The sequence below is a fragment of the Lactuca sativa genome, chromosome 4, assembly GCF_002870075.4.
Source record: "Lactuca sativa cultivar Salinas chromosome 4, Lsat_Salinas_v11, whole genome shotgun sequence".
Classification (NCBI taxonomy): domain Eukaryota; kingdom Viridiplantae; phylum Streptophyta; class Magnoliopsida; order Asterales; family Asteraceae; genus Lactuca; species Lactuca sativa.
In genome coordinates, this window is record NC_056626.2 from 308,731,786 (window position 1) to 308,752,925 (window position 21,140).

General features: G+C 39.2%; 1 protein-coding gene across 1 annotated transcript; it reads right to left on the reverse strand.

Annotated features, from left to right (window-relative positions):
* Window positions 1-1,235: 1,235 nt before the first annotated feature.
* LOC111918436 (protein ALTERED PHOSPHATE STARVATION RESPONSE 1) lies at window positions 1,236-3,723 on the reverse strand. The gene is made up of 4 exons (XM_023914106.2): window positions 2,789-3,723; window positions 2,470-2,699; window positions 2,171-2,379; window positions 1,236-2,060 (listed from the first exon to the last, which is right to left on the reverse strand). Exons 1-4 carry the CDS (start codon window positions 3,546-3,548, stop codon window positions 1,319-1,321), a joined length of 1,941 nt encoding a protein of 646 aa, XP_023769874.1. The 5' UTR covers window positions 3,549-3,723; the 3' UTR covers window positions 1,236-1,318.
* Window positions 3,724-21,140: the final 17,417 nt, after the last annotated feature.

A 21,140-nucleotide genomic window follows, 5' to 3' on the forward strand; every position in this document is an offset into this window, starting at 1 on the left:
CGTGTATATAGTTTTGAGATGTTACTCGGTACTTTCAAAATGGGTAAAACGAGATTGAGTACTTTGGTACTCGGTACCAAAAAAAGAAGAAAGTTATGGACCAAACCAAAACTTTTTATCATTTTTGAACTACCACATCTCTCTCATACGAGCTCGATATGAGTTGATTTTTTTTTTTCGTGCATATTCTTCTCTGGGTTACCTACAATTTAGGCTCATGAATCATTTAATTGGATTAATGTTGGTTGAGTTACAGTGCATTTGAACATGGATTATTCGGTCTGTTTTTCAGCACTTTTATTTTGTGTATAAAATTTTGTCATCTTTGAACTGACATATCTCTCATACGAGCTCAGGATTCACTTCATATTCTCCTTCGTGTTAGCTGCAATTTAGGATATGTAATCACTTTAATTGTATTAATATTAGTTAAGTCACAGTGCCCTAAACAAATGATGTTATTGTTGTTTATTCAACAATTTTAAGTTTATGCTGAAACTTTCGTCATCTTTTAACTCTCATATCTCTCTCCTACGAGAACAAATGATTTTTTTGTGTGTGCATATTTTCCTTTGTGTTGACTAAAAGTAGGCTTCATAATCACCTTAATTGGCTTAGTATTAACTGAGTTATACACCTTCAAATTTGGCTTGTTGGTGTTGAAAAATTAGTTATTTGTATTGAAACTGTTACCTACAATTTATTTCGAGATCTGATACCCTAATTTCAGACCATTTAGGTTTCGATATGGTCTATATTTCGTTCGCCCCATTTCAAATAATCACATCTTTCACAATATTGATTAATTATATATGAGATTTTCCTTATTATTTTTTTTTTCAAATTCATAATGTAATTTCTTTGAATTAAATTGCAAATTTTGTGGGTCATTCAAAAAACAGTTTCAGAACGTCTTCATAAGCAATAATTATTCTATAATAAATGTTTAAATTATAACCATTCGTCACTCTTTTTTGGTTATTTTAAGGCGATTATAAATGTATCACATACGGATATAAATTACCTTCATTTAAGAAAATGCAAAGGTTACATGTAAGATTACCGTTATTTTATTGATAAATTTTTGTAATCAATAATGGTGATTAAGAAAGTATAAAATCACAAGAATTGATTTTCGCTCTCTAAAAGAATCTTTAGATTATTAGATATCATCTTTCATTTTAGTTTTTCATAGATACAAAACCAAAAACGATATCAATATGAAGACAAACACGTTAAACCGCGAAGAGATCAAATCTATGTTATTTGTGTTCCCAAGATACATATGAGCAAAAATGACATTTTACAAACCACAACCTCATCTTTCACGAATCAATTTTGTTCCCGATGTTGCATTTCGTGCAACATCATCGTACTTCCTCACACAAATCTCGCAAAACTCCGTTAAAGAATCAAAAACCGAAGAAAATCCAGTCTGAAATCCCACCAAAATAACTCGTTTCGTTTCCTCAACACAATCCTTATGTTTCGCCTTTTCGGTTTCCACCATCTTCCGAAAACTATCCAATTTATCTTTTTTCTCGGCTAAAACATCAACTTTATTTTTCACATTCAACGGCTTCAAGTTTATGATATTCCTCTCTTCCCTCTCAAAACCAACCACTCGTTTCTCCATTTCCACAACAAGTCGCTCAACTTTTTGCTGTTGCTGCTGCTCGAACCCTTGTTGGGCCCATAGAGCCCGAAGGTCTTTGGAGAACCTTTTCATGGCATATGTCACGGCTTTATCGGGCAAATTCTTTGTAACGATTAACCAATCTCGGGAAATGGTGAATACGGGTGGTGGTGTTGCGGGTTCGGGTACAGCGGTTAGGGGTCGGTTTGACCATTCGGTCAATGATTCAATGTATGCTTTTATGGAGGCAATGTAACTCGAAAATGTTGATTGCCAATTTTGGATTTCAGCCTCGAGTTGGAGAGTTGCGAGATGACGTGATCGGTCATTGGTGAAACCGGCGGTTGGGAATGATTTGACTTCGAACATCGTGCGGCTTTGCATTTTGTGTGATTCCAACATCGATTTCCATGTTTTTGTTAGCCTGCAACATCGGTTTTAGCACCATTTTGACTTTAAAAAGTCAAAGGAAAGTTCCAACTTCGGAATTGATATAAGTTGTGTTTCAGAGTTTCAGTGGTGAAAGATTCTTACCCATGTAGCAACTCGATGAGCTGTGGCTGAAGTTCGTCGTCTCTCACCTTCTCAATTCGTTTCGAGATGGAATTACAGATCTTTATGCTGACCAACATTCTGGAGTACAAATCGTTGACTTGGTCTTCGATTCCATGCTTGTTGCTACCGTTTTCACCGCTTAATTGGGAAGATTTTCGATCGTAAAGCTTCTTAATTTCACTACCAGCCTATAAAATGTCGAAATCATTGATAATAACTCAACAAATGCAAAAGATTTGAGGTTTTATGATTCAATGATTTGTTATCTGTTATAATACCTTGACTTCATCGTAAAGCTTCTTCTCCCAAGCGTATAACCTCCCTAACGTCGATAAATGGCTGCCGGATTCCATTCCTCCGGTCTCCTCGAAGATATCACTGCTACTGTTGATTCCCGTCCATGTGGATGAACTCCGGGAGCTGCTAGAGAGAAGACTTCTACACGATGGTGATCTGGTTATCGCTGATTTGTGCCATGCGATCGATGGAATAAACTTCTCGGAGCTTTCTGTCAGTGGAAGAAAAATTAGATCGAATTGACTTTTGGTGAATGGTGAATTGCGATGGATGGGGTAAAAGGTTTTTAAACAGTAATACCTTTTGAATGAAGATGATCAAGAGGACCCACATTGGAGAATTCGAGCATTTTTGAGAATTCAACACCAGATTCATAAGCTTTTAGAAAATGATCTTCGACGTCTTTTAGTGCGTCCAACAGTTCCCTCCCATTATCATCTTCATTGGATAGTGATGGTGTATGTGTATCAATCACCTTCAGGCTCACGTTAGCATCCGCCGCCGCAACCTTCACATCCTCCGCCTTCCGTTTTTGACACTCATCCTCGTGCTCAACACCAACATCATTCACCATCATATTCTGAAACGGATTGAAAAAATCCCACCCACCAAATTCATCCGGATTCTGCTCATGACCTGATGACGTCACTACAGGTGGTGCAGGTGTGGGGTCCACCGTACCATCGTCATAGAAATGCTCACAAACTGAACCGTTACTCTCCTCCTCCGTCTCTTCCGCCTCTTCTTCTTCAACGACTTCTGTTACCGCTTCCGGAACCGCCGTGGGTTTGGATTGAGTAAGGTGCAGGTTCGTAGAGGGCTCAGGGAAGGTGATGAGGAATCGGGAAGAAGGAGACGAAGAATGCCGGGCGACGAACAACCGGAGGGCTAATGCGACGGCGTAGAGTGACTGATTGTACTTACAATGTGCTCCGGCAAGCGCGTACCGCCGATCCACGGCGGATTTCATCAGTCTCTTCCTCTCCCTGCACACCGACACCAGTAAGTCATCGTCGTCTTCGCCGGCGGCGGATTTTCGGAAGGAGACAACACAACCCATGTGTGAATGTGGATTGAAAAGGCAAAATGGTTGGTGGATTGTGATAGGGGTGAATTGATGATAATTTTTTTGGATGATTTGTAAAAACGACGAAACATCTACAAATGAAAACCGAAATGAACCCAACAGGGTCGTTTGGGAAGAAAGTGACAAAGAACACAAATAGCCCAAGTTTTTAGTTGACGACAACCTGTATTATTAATTGAATTTATGATAGCTATTTTGATTCAAGAAATTATAACTTAAAAGTTATACCCATTTTGTTTGGATATAAAAAAAATACATGATGTTCTTAAAAGTTCTAAGAGTTTCTAAATTTTAGAAAGATCATAGTACTAGATTAATGGGTTTATAAGAAAAATTATTTTTTTATGGTTTCGGTAATTATTAAATTAGCTTAATATTTAAAAAAAGAAATTTCATCCGATAAAAATATTTAAAAAATCAATTAGAATGTCCATATTACAATGGGAGGTGTCTTTTTAGCCAACCTTTTAGTATATAACCAAATTTACATATTAAAACATTTAGCGTTTAATTAATTAGATAAACTTAAACTATAAATTTTACAATTTAAATTAATAATTTAACAACAGATTGATTTTTGAATTATATATCTTCATCTTTTATTTAAATGATAGTTTATTGTATTATAAATTCCGGGTTATTACAAAATAAAATGTAAAATATTAAAATTATAAGTACTCGACAATATTCAATTATTTGCAATTAACTCATAACATTATTTTACTATTAGTGACTTTTTATATTAATCACTTTTAATGTATTACCATTTTTTGGCTCATTTTATTAAAAAATGTCTCAAAACTTAATTTTATGTATACTAACGCATAAAATACCTGCAAACATATTCAATTCAACTATATTATATTGTACAGACTATTATTTACTCTGATATTTTCATAAAAGTCTTCTTATATTTACATAGTATATGAAAAATCCCAACTTTTTTTACTTTAACATTTTTATCTTTCACCAAAATTTTACAAAGTTCTTAGTTTAATTTATGAATAAAAATAAGCTTCATTAAACTTTACGGAACAAATGATCAAAGTATTTGTAACCATTTATTTGTCACAAAACAATGATGACTATCTAAACTCATCATCATCCATATAATTTGTCTCACACAAATTTATGTCACAGATATTATAAGATATTCAATTATATGTTTAAGACGTTATTATAATCTATCTAAAAGTGACGATTACCATCAGTCTATCAAATGATTTGTTGAACAAATTATGTGTTGAACGTCTTAATATAATCTATCTAAATGTGGTAAAATCATTTCATCAATTACTTCACATGTGTTTGTTTGTCTCTGGATTCACTTCTATGATTGCTTTTCTGTGTGACACATGAATGTTTAAAATGAAGTTATGTTTTAAATGTCATACCAATACATAACATTATGATTTTATACTATGTCAAGTAATGTAATGATAGACTTGCTTCGAACTATTTTGTACAAAGATGACAATGTCATTCTCCATCTACATCATAGAAAGTAGTTTTTAAAAGTGTAACAAATGGTTAGAACCATATAACTTTTTACGATTAAGATATTTCTAGGATGAAATCCAGATAGGTGGAGGAGAGTTTTAATGCCTCTTTCTGATATATTTTACTTGATTTAAAGACTTAAGGATAGTCTGATATTGAGCATGGATGTAACACGTTCTTTTGGTAGTTGCGAAGTGACGGATGCACGTCCGGCACAACACATCTACATATTGGCGAGACGTGTCGCTACAATTAGCCTAATCCAAATCTTGGGACTTGAGTCCTAGTTAAAGTCACCTCCTAGGGTTTCCTTTCTTATCCACCTCCATCCTCTAGAAAACCCTAACAACTCAAACCCTAGCCTCCTTCCTTGATTCATGTGCTTTTGGAGTCTTGAAAGTGAAACTTGGAGAAGAATAAGGAAGGTATATTTGGTGTTACGAAGAAATATCCAATGAAGTTTCATATCACTTCTAATTGCTTTGTAAGTAACAAAGCTTCAACCTTTAAATACATATCATAACATTCTTTGTTTCAAAAGCATAATATTAAAGTAGAGTTTAATTATAAAGACCAGTAGAAGGCTCAAAAAACAATATAGCTCTGATGCAAATGTATAGTCACGTCGCGTCCTTCACTCTCGCACGTGAACAATCTGAAAAATATTTAACTTAACAACGTAAGTATAAAGCTTATTAAATTCCCCATTATACCACATGTTCCACCACACATACAATACATATCACAAAAATTTCACAACTCCACATACATATAACTATACAATCCCTGCCATCATACAATCGTGACTCTCAGCCATCAAACAATTTGTAGGCTCTTAGCCATCATGCAACTACATGTTCTCAATGTTGGGTTTCATTCAAAATCGTTTTCCCAAAAATGCTAAAAATGGAAAAAGAAGATTTAAAAATAGAATAAACTTAAAACTCTTTTTAACCCACCAATGATCATTTTGCAAAGCATGGAAAGATTAAATCAACCATAGAAAGGAAAAAGACTACAACCTTTGAAGACTTTGATTCTCATGAGAGATTGGAAGTTGATGAAGTGAGGCAAGAAGCTCCAAAGTAGAAGCTCTCTATATGTATCCACCAAGCAAGGATCAACCTCTAAAACATGTAACTCTTCACTTGTATTAAGTTGTTCTTAAGCCATTAAAACTTATACCAAATAAGTCTTAAAGGAGAAAAAACTTAATTATCAAAGAATATGCACCAAAGTTCAAGACATGGAGAGGGGGGAGAGGAAAGAAGCCCATGACTTTTAGAGAAAACAAAAGAGACGAATTCTAAGAAAAAACTAGCAAGTTTTCCTCTTTGCACTTTCTTATAAACTAACACATGCATGGGAAGGACCATACTTCGATTATGTGTACAAGTAACCTATTGTAAGAGAGCATGGGTGGAATAAGAAGTCAAAAATATAGCCTCCTAACTCAATGAAGAGTTTATGAAAAGATGAAAAGAGGTAGGGACAAGATGTGTTTTTCACTCAAGTCCACAACTAGTTAGTTATATTCCAACTAAATGAGTTACTCTAATTGCCCAAAAAGTTGTGCATAACATTTATATTTTGTTTTCTTTTATTATCATTTCCTATAAATAATAATTTCTCAAATTATTTGTTAAAATTTTATTTTCATAAAATAATAATTCTCCAATTAAATACAAGTGTCGATAATATTTATTAATAATCAAACTACTTTAATAAATAATAAATTAATAGTAACGTGCTATAAAGTGTGACCCTATAGGATCATATGTCATTAGCAAATATCATTCTAAAATGACTCTTGGTCATAAAGATCTTTCAATGTCATCCCATAATCATATAAAAAGCTATTGTTAGTATTGACAGATCACCTTATCAATACATAGTCATACATAGTAGGGAAATAAGATAGCAGTCTAACAATTGATCCTACCCAAAAGAAATATATCAAAAAAAACCACACAATATGGCCAGATCAAGAGTCTAAGGCTATATAATTTAAACTATGTAAGAACCCTACAACATTCACTCAACGATCTACCAATATTAACAATATCCCAACCAAACAAACATGCCATATATACTAACACAAAACTATTATAGCCTATCATATAATCGTATACTAATAGAACATATGCATCCTACCACACATTTAGCATATAATGTCATACATAGTATAGTAAGAAAACTCACCTAAGTCCAACAATAGAATCTCAACAGCATCCTCTACAATGAAACAACTAGATGTAACCATACTTAACACTAAACTGAGACCAATCATTAGATAAATATAGAAATCCATCAAAGTTGACCAAAAGTCAAATTGGTCAAAATTCAAAATTTAACGGTTAAAGTCAACAAATCAATGACCAAATGCACCACAACCAGCTATGGACGTGTCACGTCCACTACACGAGAAAACATTCATTAACGGACCTTGAGAGATGTGTCACGACCATCTAAGGAATGTGTCATGTTTCCTAGCTTAAAAACCTTTTTACTTAAGTCCTTAATCCCTTCAAACAAGGATTATAACACTTAGATTTGAATCAAACAAGGGTCATATTGGATAAATTTTCTAAATTTATCAAGATTCATGGCTCAAACAAGCACAATAACAAACCCTAATTCAAAATGAGCCTAAAATGGTCAAAAACCAACTTGCATGGGACAAAATGCACTCAACCATGCATTCTGTTCCCATCAAAAAGGTCTAGAGAACATCCCTAACAACCTTTGGACTTGGAGTTTTCCAAACTCCATGAAAATCATGACAAAAGGGGACTAAAGAGTATGAAACAATTAAATCTAAGATAAAGAAGCATAAACGTTGAAACTTTATACCTTTCCAAGGTCCAAAAGATGATAATAGTGTAGAAGCTTGGCTAGGTCTTGCTTTACTTGTACCAAAACTACCACCTTCTTTTTCAAATAGCACCAAAGAACACCAAAATCAATAAGGATGGAAAGAAGCTACACTAGAGTTTTCGGGAAGGATAGAGGCTGATAAGAATGAAAACCTAGAAGTAACCTTTAACTAGGACCCAAAACATAAGGCCTTAGGGTTTTGAGTTGATTGTGGTGGCACACCATTCTACTTACTTAAACGTGTCGTGTTCTATGTGACATTTCACATCGTCACCTTCAAAAACACGAGTCACACTTAAGGGCTTTTTCCTAAAAACATACATTCTTATATTCCTTAGGTTAACACATAGCAATTCCGAAAACATGCGTTATAACTCTCCCTTACTTAATTGGATTTCTTCCCTGAAATCTGTCTCCTTGAACAACTATGGATAATGCCTACACACCATCACCTTGGGTTTCCCGAGACCATTCGAAACCTAGACAACATCACTAATTCTAATCTAATCATCTATGCTCACACAAAATGCAACTACTGTGTCTCCAACCACAGAAATGCCAACCTAAATCCTTGCAAAACCACTAAATACCAAGAACTCATCAGTCTGGAACTTCTTAAACTACCACTCTAAAACTGGCAATCACCCTCCTGGCATAGATTCAGACTATTTGCTCCAGTGATGAACACTATTGACCCACTATGAAGCCAATAACCTAGATTAATACATCCATAATAAATCAAGTGGAATCCACATTCCAGAAATATGCCCAGAAGGCTTTTGGTGCTCGAATTGACTTTCATACATTCAACACTATTTAATACACACATCTTATCATTCATGAAATGCAATAGACCAACTATGGCCTTACATCCACTTACGTGTACTATAGTCACACTATAACGTTATGTTATCCTTCTACCATATACCAGTCCATACCTTGCCACATAAAATCCTCTTGCAAGTATTTATACATATTATTTTCACCAGAAAGAATAGAAAACTTGGACCTATGCACCTCATCTAATAGCATCTTTTGGGTCCCACCCACTCAATGCATACAATAAAAGGCTTATGATTCCAAAATGATGTCATACTCTTACCAGGCCTGAAGACTAACGAACTAGCATCATTTAGTCAGCATGCCACCCCAAGCCTGATGGTTTATAGCCTAAGCCATTCCGTCATAATCCTACTTCGGGACTGTGAACTTGTGTTCGGAGCCATTCCGCCATCACCCCACTAACACTATAAAAGAATATTCTAAAAAGAACATGAATCAAACCCCTAAAAAACTTAGGGAATTTCCATCAGGTGTTTGGATCATGCTCAAATCCTCATGCCCTAATCAAATAAGAATAGCCAAAGGGTTCCCATCCCAATCCATAAACCAAGCCTATCCAACCTTCTTTTACATATCGTTCAACATTGATATCCTCAATTCTTCTTAAAAAGAAAAAACTAAAGTCTCCCCGAATCACTCTCTTAAGACCTCGAAATGTCAGTTGAACCTCAACTCAGATAAAAGATGCATCATTCAGAGACAACTGAAACAATGGCACCAACAGTATTCTAAGCATATATCACACTACAAACTGCGCTAAGTCTTTTATCGCCAACAACTGTCTACTTTTTGTCTTTTCTCTACACATCAACCAAAAAAGCCAGAAATCATGTGTATTTGCTATTGTATCCCCCTAGTCTTCTCATCTATACAAAAATTTGTGTTGCTACACATATTCTTACCCTCAAAATATAGCTCTCCCTCACTTGGAATCGAATAACCTCCCTTAATCAATTGAAGCCCTAAACCCGCTTAATCAACCCATACTAACATGGATCCTAAGTAACTATGAATAATACGTAATCAAATTGTCTTTAAAATAATTAACTCCTTCCAAAAACCCCAATCATACAAGAACATGTCATTGGGCTAAGCCTAAAACTCTAAGTCTATGTAATTCTAATCATAAATAGCTCTCAGATAACGAAAGAAACTTATAAACGTCCTACCATCGGCTACTAAGCTCGTAAACTAACATCAAGAAAATTAGATGGACAACTCACATATGAGTCTAACAAAACTAAAATGTACCAATCCATATGCGGGACAATAAGGACACAAGGAACAACATCACATAAATGAATACATATCAGCGACATCGATGTATGCTGCTCTCACCTCTTATGTAGTAAGATGATAAGCTCTGTCTCTAACCCTTGGACCCCCGCCATCCCTTGACGTCCATCTCATTATCATACTATAATCAGCCTTGACGTGGCCTAACTTTAACGCCCCAATTTTCATGTATTGATTTAAATGAAAGTTTATTTGGTTTTAAGATCCACTCAACGAGTTGGTTTCCCTACTCGTCGAGTAGCAGCAGGGTGGGATTGCATATTTAGTGGCCAACTCGCCGAGTAGGAGCTGGCAGAAGAAACCCTCGATCCCGGGGTTTTGCACCCTATTTAAGGAAGCATAAGCCTCCTTTGGCCTCTTTATAGTCCTTTGAGGGCTCGAAAAACCCTAATCTATGTGGTGCTTCATCCTTGTGTGTCTTAAGCTTTAGAAAGGAGGTTTTTGGAAAGGAAGAACTTGGAGGGCAAGAGACTAGGAGCAACGAACGCGTGGGAATCATAAATCTACCTCAGTTAGCATCATTTGGAGGTATTAAGTCGTCACCTTTACTTCATTTTCCTTCAAGACCTCATTTGGTTGATATTTAGGGTTTTTATGGTTTGATGGAGATGATAGTGTGGGATATTAGCTAGATCTGAAGTTGTAACTTCAGATCTGGACCCTTCTTGGGTTCTAGAGTCATAAATCTTCGAGCTTGGTCATGTATGAAGCCTCCTTGAGTATCAAACCCCCATTGTGAGCTTGGATTTGACATTAAGAGCCTTTTTAGCCATGCATGCACGTAAAGTTTACAACTTTACATGAAATGCATGCCTTAGAAGCTTGGATCTATAATTTGGAGCCACGACATGGCTTAAAAGAGTCTTTATGGCTTAAGTACTGAAGGAACTCGGCGATTCGCAAGGTCGAATCGGCAAGTCATATGAAGATAGGCATGGTATGACATCCCCATTTTCCACGGCCAGAAAAGACCGATTTTGTTTATGCTTTGTTAAAAATCAGAGTATTTCTTTTCATAAAAATGTTGCGGGATTTGTTCCCAGAAAACACGATAAATACGTTATCAAAACATTTTCGAAGAAACGTATTTTATTCATTTTAAAACGTTTGGGATGTCATCGCCAGTACAGAAACATAAGCATAAACAGAACTTACATTCATTTACACTAGTGATCTATATCTCCTTAATCTCTCAGTGTAATGTCACTTCATAAACTGAGTGGGTCAGGTTGGGAAACCTGGTGAGTACATAGGGATTTCAATCCCACAATGTTATATCATATATATAATTTAGAACTCACAAAACATACAATTTCACCATATATGTGTAAGCAACTCTTATCCCACCCCGTCGATCCTCACAACGAGACTATCCATACTCTCAAACCTAAGATTAACTGTTTTACCTAATCCATACTCTCAGATTAATGACGAATGGTTATGCCTAATCCATACTCTCGGACTAGAGACGAATGACTAATCCATACTCTCATATTAATGACGAATGATTATGCCTAATCCATACTCTCGGACTAAGGACGAATGACTAATCCATACTCTCGGATTAATGACGAATGATTATGCCTAATCCATACTCTCGGACTAGGGACGAATGACTATGTATTAATCCATACTCCCGGACTAAGGACAACTGACTATGTCTTAATCCATGCCCCCGGATTAATGATAGTTGACTATGTCCAATCCATACTCTCGGACTAGGGACAATGACTATGTCTAATCCATGCTCTCGGATAAATGACATATACTAAAGTTCTATTCTCTAAGTATAACTCACTTGTACTCGTAAGAAAATACTACCCAATATTCCTCATAATTAATTTAGGTTTACTCTTTATCCTAAATCATCATATATAATCAGGTATGTTCTTTAACACATCTTTCAGGCAACATCAATTAACTCGCACATAAACATATAATTAATACTTCAATCAATACTTATATTAAAATCATGTTCATGAAAGGGACTATGCACTCACCTGGTAAGGTGGTGAGTCGGCACTCGGACAGCACTTCGTTACTCTTAAAATAATTATCCCTTGACGAAACAGCGGGTTTTTCGCAAAAACCGGGCTTCGCTGGAGCAGCGTTCCCGAGCCAAAAGGCTCTTTTCTCAGGACTCCGGGAGCCTCGAGGCTTCCTTAGTGTGCTAGGGGGTTTACCTAGGCTTTTAGGGGGGGTTAGGGAGCTTAGAGAGAGAGAGAGAGAGAGAGAGAGAGTGTGTGTGTGTAGGAGGCATTTAGACTGTAAAATCAAGATCTACAACTTTCATTTAGACTCCATCGGCTAATTCTCTATTGATCTCAAATTTAACAATAGGAGGCGTTTAGACTGTTAAATGACCGCGAAGAATTCGTAACTCCTTCATACAGATTCCGTTTTTGTCTATATTTTTACCGTTGAGTTCCTATTAATCAGATCTTCAACTCTCATTTAGGTCGCGTAAGCCAAAAACCGCTTGAACTAAAATTCGTGTTTTGGGCTGTGTACTGTTAAGCCGAATCTTAGAAAAATCATAACTTCCTCATACGAAGTAAGATTTGGGCGTTCTTTTTATGGATGTTATCGGTTAACGTATACTACAAATTTGGTTTAGATTTCTAAGGCTAAAATTCTCTCCATCGTAAATTTACTATTTACGCTTCCCGGTGTGGTGCCGGTTTTGCCGTAAAACATCGACGAGCCATAACTTCTTTGTTATAACTCGGATTTCGGCGTTCTTTATATGTACGGAAACCTTGAGACATATTCTACAACTTGGTTTAAGTCAGATGCTACATCGAACTTGGTTTTCTGAACCACGTATCATACTCATCATAGTCGGACTCAATTTGATATGACCACTAGGGTCGGAATAACAACAATATTCTTAGTCATTACCAAAATGATGGTAATGACATGCTTGAATAAAATGAAATCATTTACTAGCTTTTTGGTAACCTTGTGACTTTCCCTGATCCAAGCGCGAGTTCTGTGCTTCCATTAGTATATGCATCTACTACCTTTCACACCTACTCATACTCGTCCCAAGTATTTTTCTCGCAGTCCCCAAGGCCTAAAATCACAAAACAATTTAACACATACGAGTGTGTCCAAATAATCATAAAAATTTCCCTAGACTCTACTAGGAGTTCTTTCATGCGTATCTTCAATCATCAATTCTGCTTCAACTCAATTGTTGGTGGAAATTCCAGATGATACGAAAACTTTAGGAATTACACCAATCATTCTATCATCCCGTCAATCAAATGTGTACATTCAGATGTACCGTACTTCTCTAGACGTACTGCTATTTTATTAGACGTATTCTAAAGGCAAGATACCTCTTATGATATCTTCTGATAGGTATCATTCACTATTGTAAGGCATCTCATTTCCTCTATTTTCTCTGTCTATCATGGTTCGCATCACTTCCTGAACTTCTGCCATTGTGATTGGTTCGGGTGCAGGCACAACGACTGATGCATGACCCATCACATTCTTAGGCTTAAGTTGTCATCTTCCTCGGATATTTCCTAGTCTGTCTTCACTATGATGTTTTGTACACCCAAGCAGACGTTCGGTGTACCGAGGCGAGAATTTTAAGATAGGAAATATTTTATTTACGATAGACGTATAGATCTCCTTGTCACACTAAAAAGTTATATGCCAGTTCTAATACTGTAATCAAACGTTTAGAAATCTGAACACATAAAATTTCCAGATCAGGTCGGCAACAGACCATAGATCCGAACAAATAATAGCTTATAAGGCATCTTTATAGCTATAACATAAAACATTTAGCACATAAAACATTTTAGGCATCTTTCCTAAAATAAACTAGTGCTTGTGTCTAAAATATAGCAGACACTCATCTCACAATCATCGCTTAGCATTCTAAGTTTAAGTCTAGAAATTTCCTACAAATTCCTAGTTCGCTTAAACTAATGCTCTGATACCAACTGTGACATCCCCATTTTCCACGGCTAGAAAAGACCGATTTTGTTTATGTTTTGTTAAAAATTAGAGTACTTCTTTTCATAAAAATGTTGCGGAATTTGTTACCAGAAAACACGATAAATACGTTATCAAAACATTTTCGAAGAAACGTATTTTATTCATTTTAAAACGTTTGGGATGTCATCGTTAATACAGAAACATAAGCATAAACAGAACTTACATTCATTTACACTAGTGATCTATATCTCCTTAATCTCTCAGTGTAATGTCACTTCATATCGACACCTGTGATATAGATAAACTGAGTGGGTCAGGTTGGGAAACCTGGTGAGTACATAGGGATTTAAATCCCACAATGTTATATCATATATATAATTTAGAACTCACAAAACATACAATTTCACCATATATGTGTAAGCAACTCTTATCCCACCCCGTCGATCCTCACAACGAGACTATCCATACTCTCAAACCTAAGATTAACCGTTTTACCTAATCCATACTCTCAGATTAATGACGAATGGTTATGCCTAATCCATACGCTTGGACTAGGGACGAATGACTAATCCATACTCTCAGATTAATGATGAATGATTATGTCTAATCCATACTCTCAGACTAGAGACGAATGACTAATCCATACTCTCGGATTAATGATGAATGATTATTCCTAATCCATACTCTCGGACTAGGGACGAATGACTATGTATTAATCCATACTCCCGAACTAATGACAACTGACTATGTCTTAATCCATGCCCCCGGATTAATGATAGTTGACTATGTCTAATCCATACTCTCGGTCTAGGGACAATGACTATGTCTAATCCATGCTTTCTGTAACATCCAGGGTTTTGGGTATAATTTAATTTTAATTATTTATTCAAGAAAAAGGAGGGACTCGACGAGTTGGAGCCACAACTCGTTGAGTAGGTGAGGCAGTTTCCGCGAATCTTCGCGACCAGACTCGACGAGTTGGGCATATGACTCGCCGAGTCTGCGTTGGAAATTGAAACCCTAATTCCCGGGTTTTAGAGCCTATTTAAGGTCAATCATAGCCTCCCATTGCGGCTACCAGACCCTTGAGAGAAACCCTAAGTGAGCTAAATCGTTTGTGAGGAAGGAGAGGCCATATTTGCTCTTTCTATCATTGGTTTAGCAAGAAGAAGGTGATCAAGATCAAGAGGAGGCTGAAGGAGGTGCTATTTGGAGGAATTCTGAGCTTAGGAATGCTTATTGAGGTATAATCTCGATCCATCTTCTGTTTTGGTGATTGTTTAGAGAGTTAGGGTTTTCTAGACCCTTTGGTAGATGGTTTTGTTGAGTATATGGTTCCTTTTCGTATTGTGGTCTCAGATCTAGATCCATAGAGGTCCAGAGACCTTACCCCTTCGAGCTTTATGAGGATTGTTGGTGAATATGGACTTAGGATGCCATATTAGAGGTCATTTCTTCAAATAGAACCTTGGAGCCTTTGCATGGGCATCAAGCTTCAAATTTTACGTGATTATTGGGACTAGAAAGGATAGATCTCTTGAGTAGAGCATCAGATCTAACCTCAGGAAGCCATTTGAATTTAATCATGGATTGGACTCGCCGAGTCCTTGAACAGACTCGAAGAGTCGAGTCGAGTAGTCCCGAGACTGTGAGTCTAGAGAGTGACCCGTCGAGTTAAGTGGGTGACTCGGTGAGTCCACCGTGAACTCTACTCCTCTATTGATTTCAGCCTGATATCAACAGAAAATTAAATCCTCTATTGAAAATTTAAGTACTGATCAAGCCTGATATCCCAAGCTTGATAAACCCCCCTGCGAGAGGTAGATCATGGTTGGGACACGCCACACACTAGAGATCAGTGGGACGACTGATGAGGAGATCCGTAGGATCATCCACGATGAGGTGGCTGCGGCCATCAGGGCTGAGATTCCAGAGTTGTTTGGGTCTATTAAGACCACCTTGATTGAGACTTTTGACAAATGGTATGCTACTCTTTCTGATGTTGCTGTTGCAGTAGCCACTGCGGCCGTTGCTGCTACCAGGCCGCAGGGGGTGACTCGTTGTTGTACCGGGAGTTCAGCAACACGAAGCCACCAGATTTTGATGGGACTCTGGATCCGATAGCCGCGATGAGGTGGATCTCTGACATGGAGGGGTGCTTCTACAGATGTTCATGTCCGGAGCATATGAGGGTTCGGTTCGCGCTAAACCAGCTTCGCTTGGGGGCGAAGGACTGGTGGAAGTTCGTGACAGCACACTATTCTTCAGCAGAGCTTGCTGTGGTGACCTGGGAGAGGTTCACCGCTATGTTTCATGAAGAGTACGTTCCCCCTGATGGAACGGGAGCGTTTGGCTCAGGAGTTCTTGACCCTCAGGTAGGGTACTGAGTCAGTTACTGTGATTACCCGAATGTTTCACGAGAGGGCGATGTTCTACCCTGAGCACGTGTCGACCGAGCAGGCATGTATGAGCCGTTATCTTACCATTCTGAGGAGAGACATTCGTGAGTTTGTGGCAAACTCATCATACCGGACATTTGCTGAGCTTCAGGCAAATACTCGGAAGAGGGAGATTGAATTGGAGACACAGTCTCAGCCGACAGCCAAGCGGGCCAAGCCCGCCGATTCGAGGTCTGGGGTTTAGAAGGGCTGCACTTGCGGAAAGTGCGGCAAAGGTCATGATGGATTTTGTAGGGCTGGTGCTTGCTACAAGTGTGGCAAAGAGGGGCATATCGCCAAGGATTTCCCAATGGGATTCATGGTCTTCTTTCATTGCAACCAGACCGGGCACCGGAAGGAGGAGTGTCCACAGTTGCGAGGGACAACACAGGGAGCATCTCAGGGATCTGCCCTTGCTGCTGCGAGAGCTAGTGAGGGTCGGCCGGTGAAGGCCGAGGCACCAAAGGCGCGAAGGAGGGCGTTCCAGCTGACAACAAAAAAGGTTCGTGCAGCACCTGACATCGTGGCTGGTATGTATTCTTTCACGTATTTATTTTTATGTTGAGATATTGTGCTTATATCATGATATGCGTAGGTACCTTCCTTGTGAATTCTGTACCAGCTTTAGTGTTGTTTGACTCAAGAGCGAGTCGGTCCTTTGTATCATTAGCTTTCAGTAGGCACATCGGTATTTAGCGAGAGGTGATGGGTCGACCTTCGCATGTTTCCATAGCTGATGAGCGAGTAGTGTATGCCACAGAGGTGATTTGGGGATGTGTACTTGAGATCTTCGGTGTTGGGTTTCCGATAGATATGGTCCCGATTGCGATGGGGGATGTACGTGTTATCGTAGGCATGGATTGGTTGAGCCGTGTTGGGGCGGTGATAGACTGCGAGCAGCAGCTGGTGACGATCCGAGATCCTAGTGGGGAGTGCTGACAGTTTATGGTTAGGGGACTTGATATGTGTATTTTTATATATATTTATGTATAACATATCTTAATATTTTAGCCTTTATTATTATTATTTAGAACTAAAAGATACTTAATATGCTTTGAAATATTCAATTACAGTAAAAATGGGAGTTGGAATGCAAAAGGAAAAGAATGGAGCTGAAAAGATGCAAAAAGGATATTGCTGGCAAATTGACCCCTCTTCAGTGTTTCGGGTATATCTGATGACTCAAAAGTCCAATTGACGAGATTCAAAATGTTCTGAAAACCAGACGAAATTTCCTACGACTTATGTGAGAAGGACTTTTTGGCTAATTCGACACTTATCTTATCCAAAATCGGCCTTGAAGATGAAGCATAAAAGCTGGACGGAAATTCCCTCCAAGTTACTTATTCCCCAAGCACCACTTATCTTATTTTTATTTGCTTAATCCCTAATCCACCATTAGTTTCCTTATTCCAATCCAACTCTAATATTCCATATAAATTCCATCTCCGTCAACTATAAATACCCCATATCATTCCACCATTTGGAATAATCTATAATATTCCACTTCGACTTGTGCAACAAGAAAACTTCATAGCTGCCGTTTTGAGGGTCTAAAAGGCGGCCAGAGGGCCGTTAAGATGATATGGAGCAAAGATCTAAGGGATTGGAGAGCGGATTCATGTCAGTAATCATATGGTTTGTTATCGTGACCATGTTTAGCAAAACCATGCGTTGCAAATCTCAAAACCATACTAAAATACAACTGAGAAAAATGGTGTCACGACTGTATCAAAACATATCTAAGATAGCTGATCAACTCCCAGGATAAAAATTGTAACTGTGGTGTGTGCGATGCCATCATCCCGAGCTCTTCCCTTTGCTTGCGGAAGTACCTGAAACCAAAACTGAAACTGTAAGCACGAAGCTTAGTGAGCTCCCCCATACTACCACATACCACACAATAACATATAAAGCACATACTGGGCCTTGCCCACTGCATCGGACCGAAATCCGGCTAACCGGGGCCTTGCCCCCTACATCGGACCGAAGTCCGAAGCTGACTGGAACATCGGACCGAAGTCCGAAGCTGACTGGGACCTTCGTCCCCTACATCGAACCGAGTCCGAAGCTGACTAGGACATCGGACCAAAGTCCGAAGCTGACTGAGACATCGGATCGAAGTCCGAAGCTGGCTGGGACCTACGTCCCCTACATCGGACCGGAGTCCGAAGCTGACATCGGACCGAAGTCCGAAGCTGACTGGGCATAGCATAAACATATCATCTAGCTTAAACACATAACCCTGTCTGAACCACAAAGGCATCAAACATACTAACTACTACATCGGACCGAGGTCCGAAGCTGACCGCTAGCTAAACGGGCCGACATTGTGGCCTTAGACCCGTTACTACTTGAGGGAAACTCACCTCGTGAACTGGCTGCTGTGTGTATGGCTCTGGAAGCTAACTGTTGCTGCTCCGGTATCTCCCTGGCTACAAGGCCATAAACACACTCAATCAAATACTAAACACTGCACTGGGGTAAAATGACTCTTTTACCCTTGGTCAAAGTCAACCCTCTCGGTCAAAGTCAACCCACAGTTGACCTGACTCGCCGAGTTGGGCCGCCAACTCGCCGAGTCTCTAGTCTCACTTCTCAACCCTACTCGTGGCTACTCGTCGAGTATGGCATCGACTCGACGAGTACCCTCTCGATCCAAGAACCCAGACAATCTTCATCCGACTCGCCGAGTCATATGAACAACTCGACGAGTTGTTCTTGAGCTTAAGAAGATTGCCTTGGACTCGCCAAGTTGTATGAACAACTCGCTGAGTCCCTCCGTTACTGAGTCTGCTCTCCAACTCACTGAGTCCACTCTACTACTCACAGGCTTCCACTCGTCATCACTCAAAAGGGGAAAAACGGGGACTCGCGACTTGACTCGCCGAGTCGCTTTCATGCAGCAACACAAAACTCGATTCTGCTTGAATCCAGTGCATAAAACTTATAGATCTGGACTCCCTTAACTCGATTAGCACGTAAAGATTCCATCTTTACGTGCCCATATGCGTCCATGAAGCTAAAATAGCTCAAAAATCATAATAAAGGCTAGATCTAGGGTTCTTATGCAAGGTAACTTCAAAAAGGCAATCGATATGGGCTCTATAACTCCTAAATGAACATATCTAAGGATATCTCGACATAATAGGGTATCCATACAATCATAAGGCTTGAGGAAAGCATCAAACTAGATCTAGAAGAGTTCTAATGGAGGTTAAAAGCATAAAACAGGAGGGAATCCGAAGAATACCTCAAAGAACTCTGATTTACCCTTGGATCTTTGCTCTACACCTCTTCTCCTTGTTCCTTTCTTCTTCTCCTTCTTCAAGCCTTCAAAATTTAACACAAGAACGCTTAGATCACTCAAGGACGGATTAAGGTTTTCTCACAGCTTTCTGAGGGTGAAGGAGGCGAGAATGGGGGCTATAAGGTGGATTAAATAGTGAGCAACCTGGGGATTTAGGGTTTCTTCCAGGCAGGCAGACTCGCCGAGTCCCGAATATGGACTCGCCGAGTCGCCGACTAACACGTGCTCAAAATCCCGTCCCTACTCGGCGAGTCAGGCTATGAACTCGCCGAGTCCCTCTTGCAAACTTCTAATTAAATATTATGGAATCATCATACCGGAGACGGGTCGTTACACGAAGGCTCGGAGAACGGTCCAGCCAAACTAAAGGCACCGAGAGCGGTCCAGATTGGCTGAAGGTTCTGAGAGAGTGGTCCAGATGGCCTGAAGGCCTGGTGAGGCGGTCCAGTCATGCTGAAGACTCTGCAAGTATTGTTGGTTCAGTGTGCGGTTATGGATTGTGTTCGTTGCAGTGCGTTTGCATTAGAAGGTTTGGCCCTGGGTAGTGATCTTGATTAGTTGAGATAGTGCAGGGGCTTGGGAGTCCCTGCGATGAGAGTCAGAGTATATGTGTTGGATGGATAGCGGATACGCTAAAAAGGATGGTGCAGCGTTGGGCGAGCACCGTGGCACTTGTTGGAGTGGCAACATGGCCAAGTGGATTCCTTGGAAAAGGAAGTGAGAGAGGTGTGTAACTCCGAGAGGGAGTGCAAGTTCACGGAAGTGAAAGCAGCAGAGTAGAGTTATGATTAGAGTAATTCGAGTATGGTTTTTTTGAGCAGCGTGTTTGCGGCAGTGGAATAGAAGCTCATCCGGTTTGGGATGTCTGCTGAGGTTACGGAGGAATTCCGCAGATGTAGAGCCAAGAGGCTCGGAAGGGATGCAGGGAGAGAGCCTTGGGCTCTTAGTGTGATTCTGATCAAGGTATTGGATATGTATTAGCGGTTCATCCTGGGGGATGTTGGAGGATATCATCAGTGTATCAGGTTTTTCCCAACCTGAGGGTGCTGGAGAAGTCCAGCATGTGTATGTGAATGCAAGAGGAGAACTCGTGGGAGTTGCTCTGAGATTGAGATTGGGTCTTCCCGTCGTCGCGGAATGGATAGAGTGGGATTCGGATCGGGGATCCGATGGTTCATGGCTTTCTAAGCCCTTATGGGTCGAGTGAATGTTGAGATTTGGGGCAGTGATGCGTCATGGGTAATTCGTGGTTATTGAGTGTGATTATCAGAGGGTACAGCTGGTGCCCGGCTCGAGACGATGGTCAGGACACAGTAAGGAAAGAGAAAGTGTGTTTGAGTTTCG